This window comes from Choloepus didactylus, chromosome 14 (genome assembly GCF_015220235.1).
Source record: "Choloepus didactylus isolate mChoDid1 chromosome 14, mChoDid1.pri, whole genome shotgun sequence".
Lineage (NCBI taxonomy): Eukaryota > Metazoa > Chordata > Mammalia > Pilosa > Megalonychidae > Choloepus > Choloepus didactylus.
Window position 1 is genome coordinate 72837347 of NC_051320.1, and position 21120 is coordinate 72858466.

At 34.7% G+C, this 21120-nt stretch overlaps 1 protein-coding gene across 2 annotated transcripts in view; it reads right to left on the reverse strand.

Annotated features, from left to right (window-relative positions):
• The window catches only part of EIF3H (eukaryotic translation initiation factor 3 subunit H), a 115150-nt gene that overhangs the window by 86689 nt on the left and 7341 nt on the right, over nucleotides 1-21120 (reverse strand). The window contains exon 1 of one of the 2 annotated variants that reach the window (XM_037802766.1): nucleotides 720-776. The exons of the other annotated variant lie outside the window; for it this stretch is intronic. Coding sequence (XP_037658694.1) covers nucleotides 720-752 — 33 coding nt within the window. The 5' untranslated portion in view covers nucleotides 753-776. Of the gene's footprint in view, nucleotides 1-719; nucleotides 777-21120 lie in introns of those variants that run through there. 2 annotated transcript variants of the gene reach the window in all.

Consider the following 21120-nt stretch of genomic DNA (forward strand, 5'->3'; position numbering starts at 1 on the left):
CACTGTGGGTGTGAAGGTGTTAAATGGTTTTAGGGTGACCATATTGTTTGTGAAGAAGACAAAAACACTGAGCAACATACTTTTATCAGGGAAAAGAACAAAGAAGTTTGTAGCTAAGGTTTTGAAATAAGCACCCAAATCCCTTAAGTTCCCAAATAAAACAAAAAGGGAAGTTATCTAGATTTTAGAAAAAAAATGGATAATTGTGAGCATGAATAATCTTTCCTTCCTTTAAGATTAACTTATTCTAAAATGGAAAATTATCTAAAAATAGAAAAGGTAAGCAAGCTCCCTCTTTTGGTTAAACTTGTAAACAGCAGTGACCATGGGTAAGCCATCTTTACTATCTTTATATGCCCACTGACTACCTGGCACATACTACCATGTGCTCAAAAAATATTTGTGGACTTGAAGAAATAATGAACTCCCATGCTTCTCTTACTTTTTTTATCACTAGTGCCTAGAAAATAGTAAAACACTCAAGAAATAAGTGAATTAATGAATTAATCAAGCAATGAAACAAAGAAAGCACTAATTGTGCAGAACTGCATGTGATTATACTCAGTAGAAAAACAAAGGACTTTACCACATGACCTGGCAATTCCACCCTAAGGTATTTTATTTTCAGGGTTCCCCAGGGAAACAGAACCAACAGGAGATATCTGTATTATACATAATATAATGTAAATATTATGAGATTATTATAAGAATTGACTCACACGAATATGGGGATGGGCAAGTCTGAATTCCATAGGGCAGACCACAAGCTAGGAACTCCAATGAAGATTTTTGATGAATTCCTCAGGAGAAGCTGGGTGGCTGAAGCAGAGATGGAAATGCTTCCTCTGTCTGCTGAAATCATCAGTTCTTCCTTTAAAGCCTTCAACTGATGGGATGAGACTTTTCTCATTGTTGAAGGCAATCTCCTTAGTTTATTGTAAAGGTAATCATTCATAGATGCAATCAACTTACTGATGATTTAAATCCACAAAATAGCCTCACAATAACAATCAGGCCACTGCTTACATGACCAAACAACTAGACACCATAACCTAGACAAGCTGACACACAGGTATATACCCAAAGAATTTGAAAACAGAGACTCAAACAGATATATATAAACCAATGTTCACAGCAACATTATTCACAATAGCCAAAAAGGTGGAAACAAGGCCAGTGTCCATCAAACAAATGTAAAACAAAATGTGGTACAGACATACAATGGAATATTATTCAGCCATAGAAAGCAATGAAGTTCTGATACATGCCACAAAAATGGATAAATCTTGAAAACACTATACTAAATCTAATAGGCCAGACACACAAAAGGACAGATACTGTCTGATCCCACTTATATGAGGTATGTAGAATAGGTAAATTCATAGAGACAGATGGTAGAACAGGTGTTAACAGGGGGTGAGGGAATGGAATATGGAGCACAACTGCTTAATAGGTACAGGGTTTCTTTTTTTGAGGGGATGAAATGTTTTGGAACAAGATGGAGACGGTGGCTGCACAACACTGTGAAAATACTGAATGCCATTGAGTTGTTCAATTTAAAACGGCTAAAATTGTAAATTTTAAGTTATGTATATTTTACTAAAAGGGGGGGCGGAATTCCAAAAAAAACAAAATAAAGTAATAATAAAAACCTATTATTATTATTATTAAAAAACATGAGGTTCTGCCTTTATGTGTGTATGAACAAGAATGGTATGGAAGGACACATCAGGATATTAAGATAGGTTACTGTAATTATGTGGGAATGGGAGGTGAGAAGGGAAGGAGAAAATTACCTTTTATTAATATTTGTATTATCTAGCTATAATATGCATGTATGTTTTTAATTTTTAAAACATCAAAGAATAAAGTAAAGAAAATATTTTAAAACTACAGAAATCACTTATTTATTACATAAGAACACTACAACAAACTTCCTCTCCTGATTGGGCTATCAAGTTGACAGAATGATATGGACTTAAAGTTGATTTTAGCATGTCATCTTTTGAGTATGTTAGTAAAATATGAGCTGAATGAACCGTGGTTAAGTGGATATGAAAGGAAAAGAAGAAAAAGAAAATCCCCCACACTGTGCCTGGGCACCTGCTGACTAAATTCTAATCTCTTGTTGATGTGGTTAATCTTCAACTCTATTCATGCATGTCACTGCACACAGACACACACAAATTACCAGAAAATATATATACATACACACCATCAAGGTGAAAGAGGTAAATTCTGGATATATAGACTGGTTTTCAACAAGAACCTAAAAGAAACCTAACCTAAGCCAATTATTAATCAACAAAGTATCAATTCAAATTTTATGCAAACTTATTGCAATAAGCCTTTACACCAGAAATAACCACAGTATTCCCACTGTCCCTATAGGAGACATGAAAAGGATTTGTTGCAAGCCCATCTAAAATATTAGGGACATAAGTAGTTGTAAATTGTTAGACCTGCATCATCTATCATTTTTAATGTTCCTTTATAAAGTTGAGTTCATAGAGAATGATCTGAGGTTGCAACCTGTACTGTGTACCTAGTGATTAAATCTACTTATTGTTCATCTTTAAAAAAGTTCAGAAATGAAAAAATGCTGAAATATTAAAGTTTTACCACTAAAACTAGTAATAAAAACCCTAGAAAGATGGAAACAACCCATATGTTCATCAACAGATGAATGGATAAATGAATTGCAGGATACCCATGCAATGACTATCATTCAGCCATAAAAAGGAGTGAAGTACTGATACACACTGCAATGTGTTTGAACCATGAAAACATTATGCTAAGTGAAAGAAGCCAGGCATAAAGGTCACATATTATATGATTCCATTTATATGAAATGTCCAGAATAGGTAATTCCAGGGACAGAAAGCTATGGGTAGAAAGGAATGGGGAGATCCCCCCTACGTGGGATCAGACACCCAGGGGAGTGAATTTCCCTGGCAACGTGGAATATGACTCCCGGGGAGGAATGTAGACCCGGCATCGTGGGACGGAGAACATCTTCTTGACCAAAAGGGGGATGTGAAAGGAAATGAAATAAGCTTCAGTGGCTGAGAGATTCCAAAAGGAGCCGAGAGGTCACTCTGGTAGGCACTCTAACGCACAATTTAGACAACCCTTTTTAGGTTATAAAGAATTGGGGTAGTTGGTGGTGGATACCTGAAACTATCAAACTACAACCCAGAACACATGAATCTCAAAGACAATTGTATAAAAATGTAGCTTATGAGGGGTGACAGTGGGAGTGGGAAAGCCATAAGGACCACACTCCACTTTGTCTAGTTTATGGATGGATGAGTAGAAAAATAGGGGAAGGAAACAAACAAACAAACAGACAAAGGTACCCAGTGTTCTTTTTTACTTCAATTGCTCTTTTTCACTTTAATTATTACTCTTGTTATTTTTGGGTGTGTGCTAATGAAGGTGTCAGGGATTGATTTAGGTGATGAATGTACAACTATGTAATGGTACTGGGAACAATCGAATGTGCGATTTGTTTTGTATGACTGCGTGGTATGTGAACATATGTCAATAAAATGAAGATAAAAAAAAAGAAAGGAATGGGGAGAAACTGCTTAATGGACAAAGGATTTCCCTTTGGAGTGAGGAAAATGTTTTGGAGCTAGATGCGGATGGTAATTGCACAACATTGTGAATGTACCAAATGCATTAAAATATTTAATTTTATGTTATGTGATTTTCACTTCAATTGAAAAAATAGTGGCATATCACAATATCATTTTCAGTATAATGCTATGAAGTATTACCAGCCTCAGGATATAAGAAGAGGCTTTCAACTAAAATAGGTAAGAAATTTGTTTATTACAGTACTTCTCAAGCTATCTGTATTGAAGAGCCAGTTTTCCTCTCAATTCATCAAAGATCAACAATTTTTGTAAAATACAATAAAAATTATTTACTAAGAAAATTGGAATTTCTAAAAAGGAACAGAAAATGCAAGTCCAGATATCACACGCTTGGATAGCCCAGCAATGCCAAAATGCTATACAAGTTTCTAAACAATCTCAACTCTGTACTTATCTCATGCAGACTAGTAACAAAAAGTTCACAGACCACATCTCACATTTTGGGTAAGCACTAGTTTACAGAATCTGTAACATTAAACGGGGAGAAAATTTTCTCCCAACTCCAGAAGTTTAACACTCAGACTTCATAATCAAACATTTCTTAACTTATGCCAATGATATAAAGACTTTCAGAATACATCATAATCTTAGTAGTAGATTTCAACTCCAAGCTGTGTGGCTACCCAACTAGTAGGTTGTCCTCTACCACTCCTCACCACTTCCACAGATGAAAGGCATACTTTTCAGCTGGGATCAGATCACCACTCCCTTAGTTCTGATTCTAATCTGTACACTGTATTTTTTAAGAGGAGTAAAACCAAATTTGTTTCAGCAGCAGAGCCACACCGATTTGATCCTGACCCAAGCATGGCTCTGAGAAACACTAATATACCCAGAGGGAGAATTCCCTAAAGTCTTCCAAGAAATTAGCCCTCGTTTTGCAGCAAATGAGCTGATCAAAGAAAAATCAGGCTCATAGCTAACCATAGTCTGAAAGAAGTGGTTAAGAGCATTGGGGTCAGACTAAATGGGTTCAAATAAACTCAATAAACTCAGACAACTTTTGGCAAGTTACATAACCCTCCAAGCAGTGTCCTGAGCAACCATGAGATAAATGATACCCACTCCCATAGGGTTATGGATTAAATCAGCAGTTTTCCAAGTGTTCACTGTTAAATTAACAAGCAAATACTCTAAAATTTCTCTTTCCTTATTACTATAATTAGAAATTGAAACAAATTTTTTTAATACTTATGAATCCTTTAAAAAATAAAAATAAACCCATTATATGTTAGCATAATAACATAACTTTATGAAAAATACCTGTATTTTCTACACAAAAAAGTGACTGAAACTTTTACATTTTTGCAAATTTCTTTAACATCTGGCTTAATCAATGTACAGTAAGATACTCATTTGTTTCTACATTCAACCAATTATGACATCATATGTGATGTGCTCTCTGGAAAACTCCATTTACACTCATGAGAATGAGAGTGAAAAAAGCATTAACATCCTAGCATTACTGTACAGATAATTTTGACCTCACTAACCCCCCCCCAGAGGTCCTCCAGATCACACTTTGAAAACTACTGTCCTCAGTCAACTGATTCTGAATCTCTTGGAATAAGACCCAGAAATCTAAAATTTTAAATTTATATATTCAAAATTGTAATGGAAAATTTAGCTATTAAAAGTCAGATTCTTACTCCATCCTATTGAAAAACACACTTCAAAGAGATTAAAGATACCAGTGTTAAAACCTATATGTATTAATACCAGAAGAGAATATAGAAAACTATTGTTATTTGCTTATGGGTACATTCACATAGTAAAGTATAAAAACATACAAATGAATAATATCAAAGTCAGGATAATAAATCTTAAAAGGGAAGAAAGACTGGAACTGAGGCATACCAGGGAGCTTAATTATATTTATAGGTTTCTTCTTATGCTGGGTAGTGGGAAGACAGGTGTTTGTTACATTTCTTGAAAATTTTCAAAAGCAGTTACATTTTATAATTTGGAAATCAAAGTGTGAGATAGTTTTATAAACCTTCATAGGCAAGACTTTCTTTGACAATTTTGACAAGAATTCTACACTTCAGGACATTGAAGAGCAAAATTAAAAGACAAATAAAATAAGGGTATCATACAAACAAAAACATTTTACTATCCCTAATACGCAAAGCTCCCACAAGACAAAAGGGAAAACAATGCAATGGAGTAATGGGCAAAGGAAATAACGGCAACTTACATAAGAAATATAAATGGTTAATAAACATGAAAAGTATGACAATCCTATCAAGGAAATGCAAACTAAAATAAGATTTTCAACGATTACACAAGTCAAAATTCTAAAAACTAAAAAATATCTGCTGGCTAGGGTGTGCTGACAAAAGTGAACGGAGAATAGGCATCTTTATATAAACTATTAACAAGAACAATTTTTTTGAAGAACAATTTGGCAATATTTATGAAATTCAAAATGGGCAACTCCATTTTACCCAGAGTTCTCACTGTCAGTAATCTATTCTATAGAAAAAGTAAAAGTTCTGCAGGTAACTCAAATGCAGTTAGACCATAATCCAGTATTTGGAAACCAATAGCACAGTTCAATTCCCTATTAGGACCTTAACTACCCCTTATAAGCAATATTTTATGATAACTGGGGGGAGGAGGGCTTAACAGTAACAGTTGCAAAAAGTATAACCCTTTGACGTAGAGATAGACAGAAGCAAGTGAAGGGGAAATGATAATCTAATATGTTCAGATATGTTAATGAGGGTGAATTTAAAGTTTTGGGAATGGATAGGGGTGATGATTGTTTGTTAATGGGATTATAAGTATCAGAGCTGCATTGAAAGCAAACAGGATTGAAAGGGGTATGTGCCAGTTTGGATGTATTATATCCCCCAAAATGCCATTATCTTTGATGCAATCTTGTGAGGGCAGATGTATTTAGTGTTAAGTTGGAACCTTTGAATTACGTTGTTTCCATGGAGATGTGACCCACCCAACTAGAGGTGATAACTCTGATTAGATAATTTCCATGGAGGCGGGGTCCTGCCCATTCAGCATGGGCCTTGATTAGTTTACTAGGGCCCTATGTAAGAGCAGACAGAAGGAGTTTGCTGCTGCAACTTACAGAGACATTTTGAAGACGGCTGTTGAAAACAGAGTTTTGCTGACGCTCTGGAGGTACTAGCCCAGAGTTTGCCCCAAGAAGCTGATACAGAGACATTTAGGAGAACACCATTTTGAAATGCAACCTGGGAGCAAGCAGACACCAGCCACATGCCTTCCCAGCTAACAGAGGTTTTCCAGATGCCAATGGCCTTTCTCCAGTGAAGGTACCCTATTGCTGATGCCTTACCTTGGACATCTTATGGCCTTAAGACTGTAACTGTGTAACCAAATAAACCCCCTTTATAAAAGTCAATCCATCTCTGGTGTTCTGCAAATGGTAACATTAGCAAACAGGAACAGGGTTGTTTAAAGGCATGTATCCCACAGACCAGCACTACAAATATAGATAGGTGCTTTGCATGATATACTTCTAAGGTATGACACTGGTACAGAAAGTTGACAACAGAATGGTATATGGAAAAATCTACCTAATGCATACTAGGGACTCTAATTAATAGGAATACCTTATTAATACCACATAAATACTAGGGACAAATAATTAAGGGCTGAAAAGAGCTATAGGGTGTTAGGGGCCATGAGAATTGTTTAAAATGGAGAATGATGAAGACTGTACAACTAAGTGATGATAATGTGAGATACTGATTGATTATCGTGGACAGAACATATGCTATGTGAAAATTAAGAAACCCCTACTTTATAAGCCAAGCCCTTAATCTTGAGGCTTGCTCTTATATAACTTATAGTTGTAAACAGGAGGCTAAACCCACCTATAATTATGCCTAGGAGTCACCTCCAGAGAACCTCTTTTGTTGCTCAAACGTGGATTTTCTTTAAGCCCAACTCTGCAAATAAATTCATCACCTTCCCCCTGACATGGGACAGGACCCCCCAAGTGAGTGAGTCTCTCTGTCGATGTGGGACATGGATTCTGAAAATGAGCCTGACCCTGGCATCAAGGGGTTGAGAGTGTCTTTTTGACCAAAGTGGGGAAAAGAAAGGCAACAAAATAAGGTTTTAGTGGCTAAGAGATTTCAAATAGAGTTGAGAGGCTGTCCTGGAGGTTACTCCTTTGCAAGCTTCAGCTAGATATCCCAAATGGCCACAGTATGATAAGCCCAAGTCAACAGTAGTCCCAAAAATCCTAAAGAATACCCATCTGAGACTCTATAAATTTCACTCACTAAGTTTATTCTTCAGAAACTTAAATCCTCCAGAGAGCTTCTATGCCAGCTAAGTTCCAAAACCCAGAGGCAACAGCCTCTCCAAGAACATCAACCAGCTGAATCCCCTTTTCCCATGTCAACACCCCTTTTCAACATGAACAAGTTAGGGTGGTCACTGTCTAGACATTCCTGAAGATTGGGAAAGCAATTAAACTAGAGGAAGGGGTAGCAACAGACAAGATAAAATTTAACAAAGGATTATGTATGAATACTGAAGCTCTATATAATTTTCTTTTTCTTAGTTGCTAAAGTATTAGAATAGCTAAACAGAGAGAACTGAAATGGTGGGGAACTGTAATGCATAACATTCTTTGAAGTTTGCTATAGAGCTTGTTAAATTGTAATTTGAAAGTTATCACCTTTTTGTATATATGTTGTATTTCACAATAAGAAAATAACTGAAACTGTGGTATTGTAACCCATAACATTCTTGGAAATTTCCTATATAACTACTTGTTAAATCATATTTTGAAAGTTATCATCTTTTTGTATATATGTTATATTTCACAATAAGGAAATAACTGAAACTGTGGAACTGTAACCCATAACATTCTTTGAAATTTGCTAACTACTTGTTAAATTGCACTTGGAAAGTTCTCACTTCTATGTAAATATGTTATATTTCACAATAAAGAAAAAAATCCTAAAAATTAAAAAAATAAAAAAGTATAGCCCTTTTATTTAGGTCTGCTGTATAGCACAGTAGAGAAGAGGGCAGATCCTGAAGCCAACATGCTAGTTAGGTTCAAATCCTAGCTCTACCTTGCTAGTTGTGTATAATCCTGGGCAACTTACTTAACCCCTCTGCACTTTAGTTTCCTCATTTATAAAATGAAAATAATAATAATACCTACAAGTCATAGGTGTGCATTTATAACAACACTGAGATAAGATACTATTATTAAATCCATTTTACAAATTAAACAATAAACACAGCAAAGTTAAGTAATTCGGCCCAAATTATCCCAGCTACAACATGGCAGAGTCAACATTTGAACCTTTGCTGTCTGGCTCCAGGACCTAAGTTCTCAACCTATGCAAAACTGCCACTCTACTAACATCAAAGATCTATGAAAAAAGAACTTACAATTTTGCTAAGATAGAACTTTCAATCACAAGCTCTACAAGACAGAAGTGAAACAGTAAATTATTTATCCAGTGAATCAGCCCAACTGAAGCCTCAACATTCAAATCTATTTATACTCTCTCATGTTTTCCAGTTCACAGTAACTCTAGAAATCTTTATTTCTTTATGAAAAAATAATGTTCAAGTAAGAGGGAAAACTTAAAAAGCCTAAAATTAATTTTTATGACTATACACACAGAAAACGTGACCCTGTGCTCTATAAAAACAGAAAAGTCATACAGCATAGTTGTGGAAAGGGTAGGCACTAGAATCCAAAAACCAAAGTTTGGGTGTCAGCTCTGTGGCCTTGGACAAGTTACTTCATCTGTCTTAAGACTCACCTTCTTCCAGTGAAGATAAGTCACCAGCAGCAATAACAAGTTAATCAGTACCTATCTCGTACACTGTTGCAAGGGTTAGTCAACTCTCAGTTAAGGTTAGCTGCTGTTAGAACTACTATACTCAGAAGAAACATTTCACCAAGTCTCATTCAGTTATCCATCCATCCATCCATCAAATATTTAGTGAGTGACTAGAATATGCAAAGTACCCTCAATGCACTTCAGCTTCAGTCTTCCCAGAATGTTTAGGGTTCATTCCTCATATATGTTTCAATCTAATAAGATGTAAATTATAATGTTTAAAAAAATCAACCATCTGACACCAAACTTCCACTTCTGTTAAGATATATCAACCATCTGAGCCTAGAGCTATTTCTTATAACAACCAATATCACAGGGTTTCAGGACAAGATTTTTAAAATCTGTATTAAAAAGTCAAGAGTGCAATTAGTTAGACCAATTTCTTCAAAATACTGTGTACACTTATGTGTACACATGTACACATGTGCATGTGTGTGTGTAATTTTCCTTGGAAACATCGTTGCCCTTGCAAAATTAAAGACTAGGCCCACTCCGAAAGTTTCTTAAAAATCTGAAATAAAAAAGCAAAATCCAAACTGCACCCACTGCTGGCCAGTTGAAGAAGAGGTCAGGCAGGATCCAAGATTCCTACTTGGAATTCCTATTTGTATTCCCCCACTCTGTAGATTTGGGAGGTCAAGCCCACAGCCTGAATTTCTCACATCAATCACCATCAAGGAACAGCTATTAACCACAGAAGAATTTTATCCTCAAAGAAACTGTAATGCCACAAAATCTCCCCTTAGCATATTATGTAAAGTCAATATCTAGACATTCATTTAATTCTGGTTTCTTTCACTGACTGATCTCTGAACTTGGCAGTTTTCTTATTTGGTTAAGCCTGGATCATTTTTCCAATACTGAACAAAGAAGTTAGTTATTGCCAAAACGTAAATTCAAAAAGCAGAAAGCTGCATTAGTCTTAAATTTAACACATTTTATGGCTCATGTGGGATAGAGGTTTCATTTCATAACTGGCTGAGTCAAATAATAAATTGGAATTAAATCACTGCCGCTAAGTTTTGATGTGAAAGAAATTTAAGTAACTTCAAAAGGAAAAAAAATGGTATTATACTCCTGACACATATGGGATTAGTTACAATGCTCCAATACACTTAATCAATATCACTGCTGTAATATTTCAGTTGAAAGGGCATATTTCATTATTATTCTCTTGATCTAATTCTCATTGACGGGCCACATTTTTAAAGTTAAGTCAACTAGCTATGGTAAAAAGGGGTATGTAGCCTCAAGAAATTCAGTGGAATGGCACTGCTCTGATGATTAAAAAAATACTCTTAATGAGAGAGTACAATGGTGCAAAATATTTCAAAACACTTAAAAAGTTAAATGACTTTTTGAAAAAACATTCAATTATTCACTTTTCTAAATGTAAAATAAATTGCTTATCTTTGCTTAGGACATGCAACAAATGATTTCAGTTTTAAAGAAGATGTTAGTTTCCTATAAAATTGCAATTTCCCTCAAATCACCCAGTTCACTCATCTTAAAACCAGAGAACTATATACCAATTTGTGATCCTACTGCCTAGTGCAGTATCCAATCACAACCAAATCCTAACTGATAAGGATGTTTAATTGATAATACGAAGTTTCTACCTTATCAACTCTCTCTATATAACCAACCTGCAAATTTTCCCACTTCTAGCTGGAAGGTAATTTTTCAAAAGTAAAATGAGTGATAAAATGTCTTAACAGGAACTAAGTTCATTTACTCTCCAACACATTTAAAAAAATATTTAAAATTGTTACGTACTCTCTACTTCTTAACACATTTCAAGTTTATTATATTCAATATCATTGATCCCTGCCTAATTAGAAAGGCTTTCAGTGATTTTTTGACACTTCAATTATATTTGTTTCTGCTTCCTCAACAGGAGGCATTTCTTGCTAAAATAGGTCCAGAAGAATAACTATGGTTGCCTCTAAAAAAGAGGGCGACTGAAAGATAGGATTAAAAGTGAGAGTTTCTTTTCCCTACCTCCTCTTCCTTGCATATTGGTTTGTGTGCTATGTACATGTACTACCCATTTAGTAGTAGTGTTTAATTAAATAGGTTGAATAAATTTAAAAATTTCAGTTGTCCAGTATAGAAAGGGTACCACAGTAATTTCAAGGAGGCGATTATTCACCTTCTTTCTACTAAAGAGTCCCTTCAGAACAAAATGGAAGATTATATGTATTTCTGCATAAAATTTAAACTGGGGGTTCTCTTCTTTCCAAAAGGGGAACTTTTTTGGTTTCAATTGTGTTCAAGTTCCTTTCGAACCAGTCTTGAAAACCATCTACAAGCCCACATTTGGAGGCTGAAATGAAGAAGTAGAGAGGACCTTGAAAGTCAAACCAAAAAGATTGATCTTATTTTGCATGTAATAGATTTTCCAAAGGGTTTTTGAGTTCTACGATTGCAGCTGTACTTTAAGATTATTTACTTAGAAGCACTGTGTATGATGGCCTAGTACAAAATGGGATATATACAACCAGTTACGTGAGGCTTCTGCAATAGTTCAGAAAGGAAGGCAAGAAATGGATAGTGCAGATAATTCAGTTATAAACTCAAAGAACTAAGGTAAATGCTCTTAGGAGAAACCAAGGGGAAAATACAAGGTACAATAAAAAATATCAGAAGCCTGAGTGACATGGGAAGATGATGGTATCACTAAAAGACAGGAAATATTTCCTGAATTGAATCATTGTAACAAGCACACTGACATGCAAACAAATTAATTTTTAAAATAAAGATATGAAGATTTTTAAAAATCATAACATTCAGTTACCAATGGTACCAAGAAAATGGCACTCTCATAGGTGGGAGAGTAAAATGTACAACACAACTATTCTGGAGAGCAATTTGGCAACATCCTTAAAATGCTTAAACATGCATAACCTTTAAGCCACTGATTTCAACTCTAGGAATTTATTAAAGCATAAGGAAAACACTAGAAAGATAAAACCCAAAATCTTAATGGTGCTACTTACCTCATGTTATGAACTTATAAGTTGACTAATTTTCTTCTTTGTAGTTTTTTTGTGATTTTTCCAGTTTTTTTTTTCTTTTTCACAATGGCTGGATACCGTTTTTGTTTTTTTTTTTTAAAAAAAAAAAAAACATATTTTAGCACAATTATATTGTGCCAGAGATAAAAATTCATCTGCTACTTACATGTATAGCAAGGGAGTAGGACAGAAGGTATAGAGGGTACTGAGGAAAAAAAATCTCATAGTAATCGAAGGAATACGACGTATGCCTCAGACAATCAGGGACTAACTAGGTTTGGGGGAAAATAAAACCTTAAATTTTATGTCAGAATCCTGCTGATATTTAGACTCAAAGGGTAAAAAAAAAAAAAACCTGTTTTGACTAAGTTAGCATTGAATTACCACTATTTTTCCTGAATCATTTTTTTTTTCTTGTATGCTTGGGCTTGGTACCAACATCAACAAAAATATAGAATATTACTCTGGCATAACAAGTATTCACTTCACCCCTTTACACAAGTATCCATTTCACCCTTTCAGTTTCAATGAAACAAGTATATTTTGTCATCAAACAGATGGTGTGTAAATTACATTGTACTCTGCTATTTAATCCACACAGTTGATAATCATTTTATAGAATGATCTTCTATATATAGTATGATCTTCTATATGTAGTAGTTTATGGGAAGAAAATAAAACTATCTTCTTTTTAAGTATTTTTCTTTATACCTTGCCAATTCAAACAGTATCCAAGTACCATAATTCAACACTTTACAAAAACAAAATTATGAGCTAATTTTGAAGAGACAGCAAATACAACCAGGTTTTCCTGTAAGTGCTGGAATTAGAAGCTTTGACCTAAGGAATTCTCTACGGTCGGCTTGGTAAAGGAAGAGAAAAGTTGACCAATGGCAAAGATCCTTTTAAAGCAGTTTAATGTTTATATAGGCTTTCTTCCCCATTACCTAGGCTAGAGCTGAGACAATAGTCTGGAACAACACTGCCAAGACTTAAAATCTGGAGCTGCTTAGCCAAACTAACGAAATCCTGAATATTAAGCAGAAGATCAGAATTTATAATTATATAGGATTTAGCTGAAGCCAAATGTGACAAGATAGAAACCAAAAGATAAGAAACCAGTAGTCTGATGTAAAATACTTACTGTACACCTGCACCTTTTAATGTTAAAATAGGCATTTGAGGAGTAAACAAAGTATCAGCATACTTTGGAGATATTGTAGATACAGTTCTAGACCACCACAATAAAACAAATATCACAAGAAAGTGAGTCACATGAATTTTTTGGTTTCCCAGTGCATATAAAGTTATGTTTATATGATACTGTAGTCTATTAATATGCATTTGCATTATGTAGGGAAAAAAAAACAATGTATATACCTTAATTAAAATGACACAGAGACACAAAGTGAGCACATGCTGTTAAAAATGGCACCAACAGACTTGCTTGATGCAGGGTTGCCACTAACTGTCAATTTGTAAAAAACACAATATCTGCGAAGCGCAATAAAGTGAAGCTTAATAAAACAAGGTATGCCTGTATGTCATTTCATCTAGGCCAGATCTGCTGTAACAAAGATTAAAGTTTTCATTACATCCTATTTACTTGGTAAAGCATACAGTTTGGAATCCAACTATAACTACTAACTATTAAAACCAAGACCATGCAGCCAGGAAAATACAAACATATGAACAGTGATAGACATTTATTTAGATTTATAACCTCAGGCTTGAAACCTCCCATGTAAATAGCTATTAACATATCTGTATATGTTGGATTAAGTTCAACTGCAAGAAACAATACAAAATTAACTGTGTCCTGAACAAGATAGACTTATTTCTCTCTTACACCTAACAACAAAGTATTTCTGCAAAATGTCAAACAGATGAAGTGCAGCACAGTAGCAGGTAAAATATATCAGATACCTGGGCCTTCATTTTTTCATCCCTAAAATGGGGGATAATAAAGTTTTGACACTAAAGCTATAAAATTGTAATGATATCTTACTTATGATAGTGCTTGACACATGATACTGTTCACTTACCAGTGTGCCAGATGAAAAAATGAAGTCCAGGGGAATAAAATGCACGAGTGATTTGAGATGAATGGTATGGAGGAGGGGTCGTGCATTTATAAATCAGTTTTCTGGAGGAAAAAAAAAGTGTGTGAGACTGGAATTATTCTCACCACAATGTTTTAAGTAATTATTCTGTGAAGCCAATATTCCATGTGTTTAACAAAACACTTTTAATTATGTATTCAATTTCTTTAATACATATAGGACTACTCAGAGTTTTCATTTCTTCTCTCAGTTTTGTAAGTCATGTCTTTAAGGTAATCAGTCCAAATTGTCAAATTTGTTTACAAAATACTATTCATAATATCCTGAATATATTCCTGATGTCCATTTAATTAATGTGCAATATTTTCCTATATTTATTTCTGATATAATATTTTTTTGTTTTCTCTCCCTTTCATTGATCAGTCCTATAACAGAGGATAATAATTTTGTTAATCCTTACTCAAAGTCCACTTTTGGCTTTGTTGATTTTCTCTATTTACATTTTCTTCATTTTTAGTGATTCCAATAAACTTTCCTTCTGATATTTTATTTTAATTTGGTATTTTCCCCTACATTCTTGAGAAAAAGCTTAGACAGTCAGATACTAAAATTTTATCTTTCTAAAGTAAGCATTTGGAGCTATAAATTAGACTTTAGGCACAGTTTAGACTATATTACACAAGTTAAGATATATCTTGTTTTGATTACCAGTGATTTTAACTGAATGTGATTTCTTCTTTGAGCTATGAATTCTTTAGAAGAGTATTCCTTTGTTTAGGAACATTTGGGGATTTTCTATTTGTTTCTGGTATTGATTTTATTTCAATTACACTGTGTTCACAGAATATATACTATGTCATTTCAATCCTCTAAAATTTTTGAAACTTGCATTTTGCTCATCAGAGGGTATTTAAAATAATATGTATTTTTCAGTTTGATGTAGTGTTTTATAATTGTCTATTAGGTAAAGTTGGATAATCACTTTGCTTCAATATTCTTTATCCATATTGAATTCTCATTAAAAATCTGTTTTTAAAAATCAAAAAAAATAAAAAATAAAAAATAAAACCAAGACCAAACACTAAAACTGATGTTGACAATGAATAAATATAAATAAATTATATGTACCTATGTATTACAATAAGGCCATGCTTTATCCTCACTTTAAAGCAGAGAGAACTAAAGCCAAGAAATGCTAATTGATTTATTAAATCATCTCCCTCAGTGAACAATACCATATCTATTGGACTCCTTAAATTATACCCAAGATTAAACACTGATACTGGTGTGTATGCCACAAACACTGGAGGGACTGTCAGAAGGCTAGGGGGAAAAAAAAAAAAGCAATGGTTCTCAATAAACCTTCTGGCCTTAAGAAAAAGGTATCAATGCCCAGCATATCTGCTGGATTTTCCCAACACATGGAAGCACTGCGAAATGGAAAAGTCAGATGGACTTACGTTTGCCGAACTAAAGAAGGTAAACTATCTTACTTAGGAGTACCTACCCACAGTCCTCTCCACTCTCAGTATACCTATTTTTCTTCAGTGTTGATCCCCTAGCATCTTAATCTATATGACTCATGGGCTAAAGGTTGTATTTTTCCAAACTTGAGAATATTTACTAAATTGATTTCTTGTAACCACAAATCTTCTTCCAGAATATGATAGATTACTAAGTATAAAGATTCCAATATATTAGCTTTCTTGTACATTTTAATGTTATGAATCTAGTAAGGGAGCTAAATTTTAGAAAATACATTTGCTGATACTCAAGGAACACCAGGCAATTTATTTTGGGGACACCTCAATTTCTATTTTCTCCCCATTGTGACATTTGTGAAGTTATATAATTTATTTGTACTTCAATTTCCTCATTTGTCAAATAGAGATAATAATGGTTTTGACATCAAAAAGAAGAGCTAACATCTACTGAACACTTACAACATAGGAAGCAGCTATTATAATAGAAGGCACAACAAATCAAGTATGGCAAGATATGACGTGAGCTGGTGCTCTAAGACATATTTGCTTTATGTCCTTGAAAAGTCATTCGGCCTCTATGAGTGGCTGAATTAAATGTATAATCCAAATAATCCTGGTCTTACCAGCTCCTGGAGCTACTGTCTAAGAAATAATAATGTAAGATGCTTTTTTTTCTATTACAAGAAGCTATCATTACAAGCAATAATATCTAACTTGCTTAAGAAAAAATAAAACTAAACAGTCAAAATCCCAGATTGTATATATAATTTAAACTTCACTGGGAGTATACTTACACTCATGTTAAAAATAATGCTAAATAAATAACAGAGTGGAGGGGGATAAAGGGTTTGTGATGGTTTGGGTATTCTTTTTATTTTTTATTTTTTTAATTTTTTTTAATTTTTTTCTTTATTTTGAAATAATAAAAATGCTCTAAAATTGATTGTGGCAATGAATGCACAACTATGTAATGATACTGTGAGCCACTGACTGTATACTTCAGATGGATTATATGGTGTGTGAGCGTATCTCAATAAAATTGCATTAAAAATAATAATGCTAACAAGACTGATTATCTGTTTTGTCATCCACAGCAAATAAAAAGCTAGAGATCAAGGGGGTAAAAGACAGATAACTTTAACAACAATAAAAATAATAGACAGCCAAGAAAAAGACAAACTAGTCAAGGTACCTAAAATTCAAAGACAGGCAATATTTATTATAGAAATAAGCAAACATCCCAAGGGATTCTTGAGGACTACAGTCCAGTACAGGTCAATAACTATGCTGTTAATGATAATGCCAAGTCATCAAAACATGGTTAAACTGTGTTGAAAATTGTCTGATCAAATATGTAATATACTTCAGATTTATAATTAAAATGACAAAACAGTAAGATGTTTTGGCACTTGAAAAAATTTCAATTTATCTGACTGAAAAAATCAACATGGGAAACAACTTATTCTGCACTGAAGTCAGAAGACTGAAAGAAGCAGCCAAGAGTCATGTAATTATTTTTTGTTAAAATATTAAAAAAAAAAAAAGGCAAAACTATATTCTACTTTGGACTAAGATTTTCAGACAACAGCTTTCACTTCACAGAGTTTAACAAGCTGTTATCTAGTCTCTATAACTTCACAGAGTATCACAAAAAAATGTACGGTGATATACATCTTAGCCTAGCACAAGCCCTTTAAACATATCAACTATTCTTCACAATTCTCTAAGCACTTCACCAACATTTTTTCATTTGGTCTAAATAATCATCACATAGGTAAAACAGAGATAACAGCTACCTCTCAAAACTGCCATGAAGATCAGAAATAACCTAGCCAAATAGTCCTGTACAGTCTTGTAAGCAGCAGGTGCTCAATTAGCATTAGCAATTTTTCTTACAGATAAGAAATTGGTACATAAAAAGATGAACAAATATGAACAAGCTCACAAAGCTACCTGGTCCCCTAATTCTCAATCCTGCACTCTTTCACACCAACACTATAATTATTTCTACAAAGCATTTACTAACTCAGTTTCCTCATGATTCATTTTCAAGAAAAGTCCTGCACAACAGAACTATATCAATTCATTCACAAACAACTAAGTGCCTTCTCTATGTGTCACACACCATTCTAGACTCTTGGAAGTATTACAGTGAACAAGCCCGACATGGGCCCTGCTTTCAGAAAGTTTATATCCTAGTACGAGGAAGCAATCAACAAGCAACCAATAAACAAGAGGATTTCAGACAGTAACCAGGGCTCAAGAGGGAAACGTAATGGAAAGTGAACTGATGGCACTAGAAATCACTCAGAAGGCCCCTGTGAGGTGATAAATGAGCTGACACCCGAATGACACAAAAGTACATGTAACTCAGACTTTTTCACTGATTAATAACATTTTTTACCTAACATCCAAAAAAGGGGGGATAAGGTAGCTTCCAATTTTAAACAATAAGATAACTTCTTATATAATGGAGAAAATAAAATTTAAAAGGTAATAAAAAATATCAAATGGCAATAGGTCTTAACTGCTCAATTATGGAGGATACAAACTCTTTCCACCTCAGCCTTCAAAGAGGTTATCACCTCAGTTGTAAGGGGAAAAGTTACATGAACAGTAAACCACTAATTAACAGCCTATGATTACATGCCAAAATGAGTGACAGAAGTTGTCATTATAGAAAGTTCAGGAAAGGAAGAGATAAATGTAGACCAGAACAGTGCTTCTCCAACTTGAATATGCTATGAATCACCTGATTCAATAGGTCAGAAGGAGGGTCTGAGATTATTCTGAGACACTGTATTTCTGCATTTCTAACAAGCAGATTGAAATCAGAGTATACAGAGAACAACAACAAAAAACAGAAACAAAAATAGAACAAGCCCATTAAGGCATTTTTATTTCAACATATGACAATGATAAAGGAATTTCAAAAAGAAAGAACTCATTAGCAAGCAAAATAGCAAGCTGTGGGGTTCAGTCAGGGAAAGGTCAAAAAGTTCTGTGCAGCTGGAATGTACAATTCCTAAGAAGCCTGGAAAGAGTGAGACATAAACTAGAACATAAAACCAAGAATATCATGATGGGTCTTGAATTCAATGGAAAGTCATTAAAGATACCTGAGCAAGGAAGATATCAAGATCTGAACTCTCACTTTAAGTGAATGTTTTTATAACAGTATGAAGGATGAACTGAAGAAGGCTGAGAGAACAATTCAAGATACTAATAAAATAATCTATGTAAGAAGATATCAGGACCTGAATTAGGAATAGTGCAAAAGTAAAACAAAAGCATTCATTCATTCATTTATCCTGCCTATATAGCAGTTAATAGGTTCAGCACTGGGACTATAGCAGGTGAAAAAGCATAGCCCCTGCCCTCAGTAGCTTATATTCTATTGCTAAGACAAACAATAAAACAAACAAGACAGTTACAGGCTGTAGTAAATACTAAGAAGTAAATAAATAGAGTGTGGTATAATGAAAAGTGATGGGGGGGCAACTATTTTTGATAGGGTTATTAGACAAGGCCTTTCTTAAGATGGTGTTCTAGTTTGCTAATGCTGCCGAAATGCAAAACACCAGAAACGGATTGGCTTTTATAAAAGGGGGTTTATTTGGTTAAACAGTTACAGTCTTAAGGCCATAAAGTGTCCAAGGTAACACATCAGCAATTGGGTACCTTCACTGGAGGATGGCCAGTGGTGTCCAGAAAACCTCTGTTAGCTGGGAAGGCACGTGGCTGGCGTCTGCTCCAAAGTTCTGGTTTCAAAATGGCTTTCTCCCAGGACACTCCTCTCTAGGCTGCAGTTCCTCAAAAATGTCACAATTAGTGGCACTTGGGATATTCGTCCTGTCTCAGCTTCTCCAGAGCAAGAGTCTGCTTTCAACGGCCGTTTTCAAACTGTCTCTCATCTGCAGCTCCTGTGCTTTCTTCAAAGTGTCACTCTTGGCTGTAGCAAGCTTGCTCCTACTGTCTGATCTTATATAGTGCTCCAGTAATTTAATTCAGACCCACCCAATGGGCGGGCCAACATCGCCATGGAAATTATCCAATCAGAGTCATCACTCACAACTGGGTGGGGTGCATTCCAAAGAAACACTCAAAGAGTTACAATCTAATCAACACTGATAACGTCTGCCCACACAAGATTACATCAAAGATAATGGCTTTGGGGGGACACAATATATTCAGACTGGCACAGATGGTAATACTTAAGCCAAGACCTAAAGGATCAAAAGAAGTCACTAAGGAAGAAGAGCTAATTGAGAAAGTATTTCAGGCAGAGAAAACAAGGAACTGACAGGGCACTGTGACTGAAACCTGGAACAAAGTATAAGGTGAGTCTGAAGGAAACAGGAACAGTAGGACCTTGAGGATCATGTTAAGAAGTTTTTTACCTGTGGAAGATTTTATTCTAAGTGGATATGGTTGGTGGTACATAGAGATGGGGAGAAGCAGATGAATTTGATATATTTTGGAGATGGAATCAACAGTAATTGCTGAAGGATGAAGTGTGGAGGGTATGAAAAAGAACAAATTTAGGTTAATGCCTAGGTTTTCTAACTTGTTCAAATTGACTAATAATACTCTTATTCACTAAGATGGGGAAGACTAACACAAGATTAATGAGGTGGGCAGGAGGAGGGAGGGAAGAAAGTAATTCTAGTTTAGATATGTTAAGTTGGAGAAGTCTATGAGATATCCAAACAGTGATGTCAAGAATGGCACTCAAGAGCCAAGCCTGGAAGGAAATATCAGCATGTAAATATTTAAAGCCATAGGATAGGATGAGAGTACCTCAAAGAGAGTCTACCATTACTACTACTACTAATAATAGCAGTTATGCTTAAATCATGGTTTACTATGTCCCAGACACTGTTCTAGTTAGTGACGTATTATCAGTACATTTTAATCCTCCAAACAACTCAGATGAATGAACAGAGTCACAAAGAAATCAAGTAACTTGGCCAAAAGCATTCACTAATTTTAGAGCTGGGTTTAAAACCCAAGAAGTAGGGCTCCAAAGTATG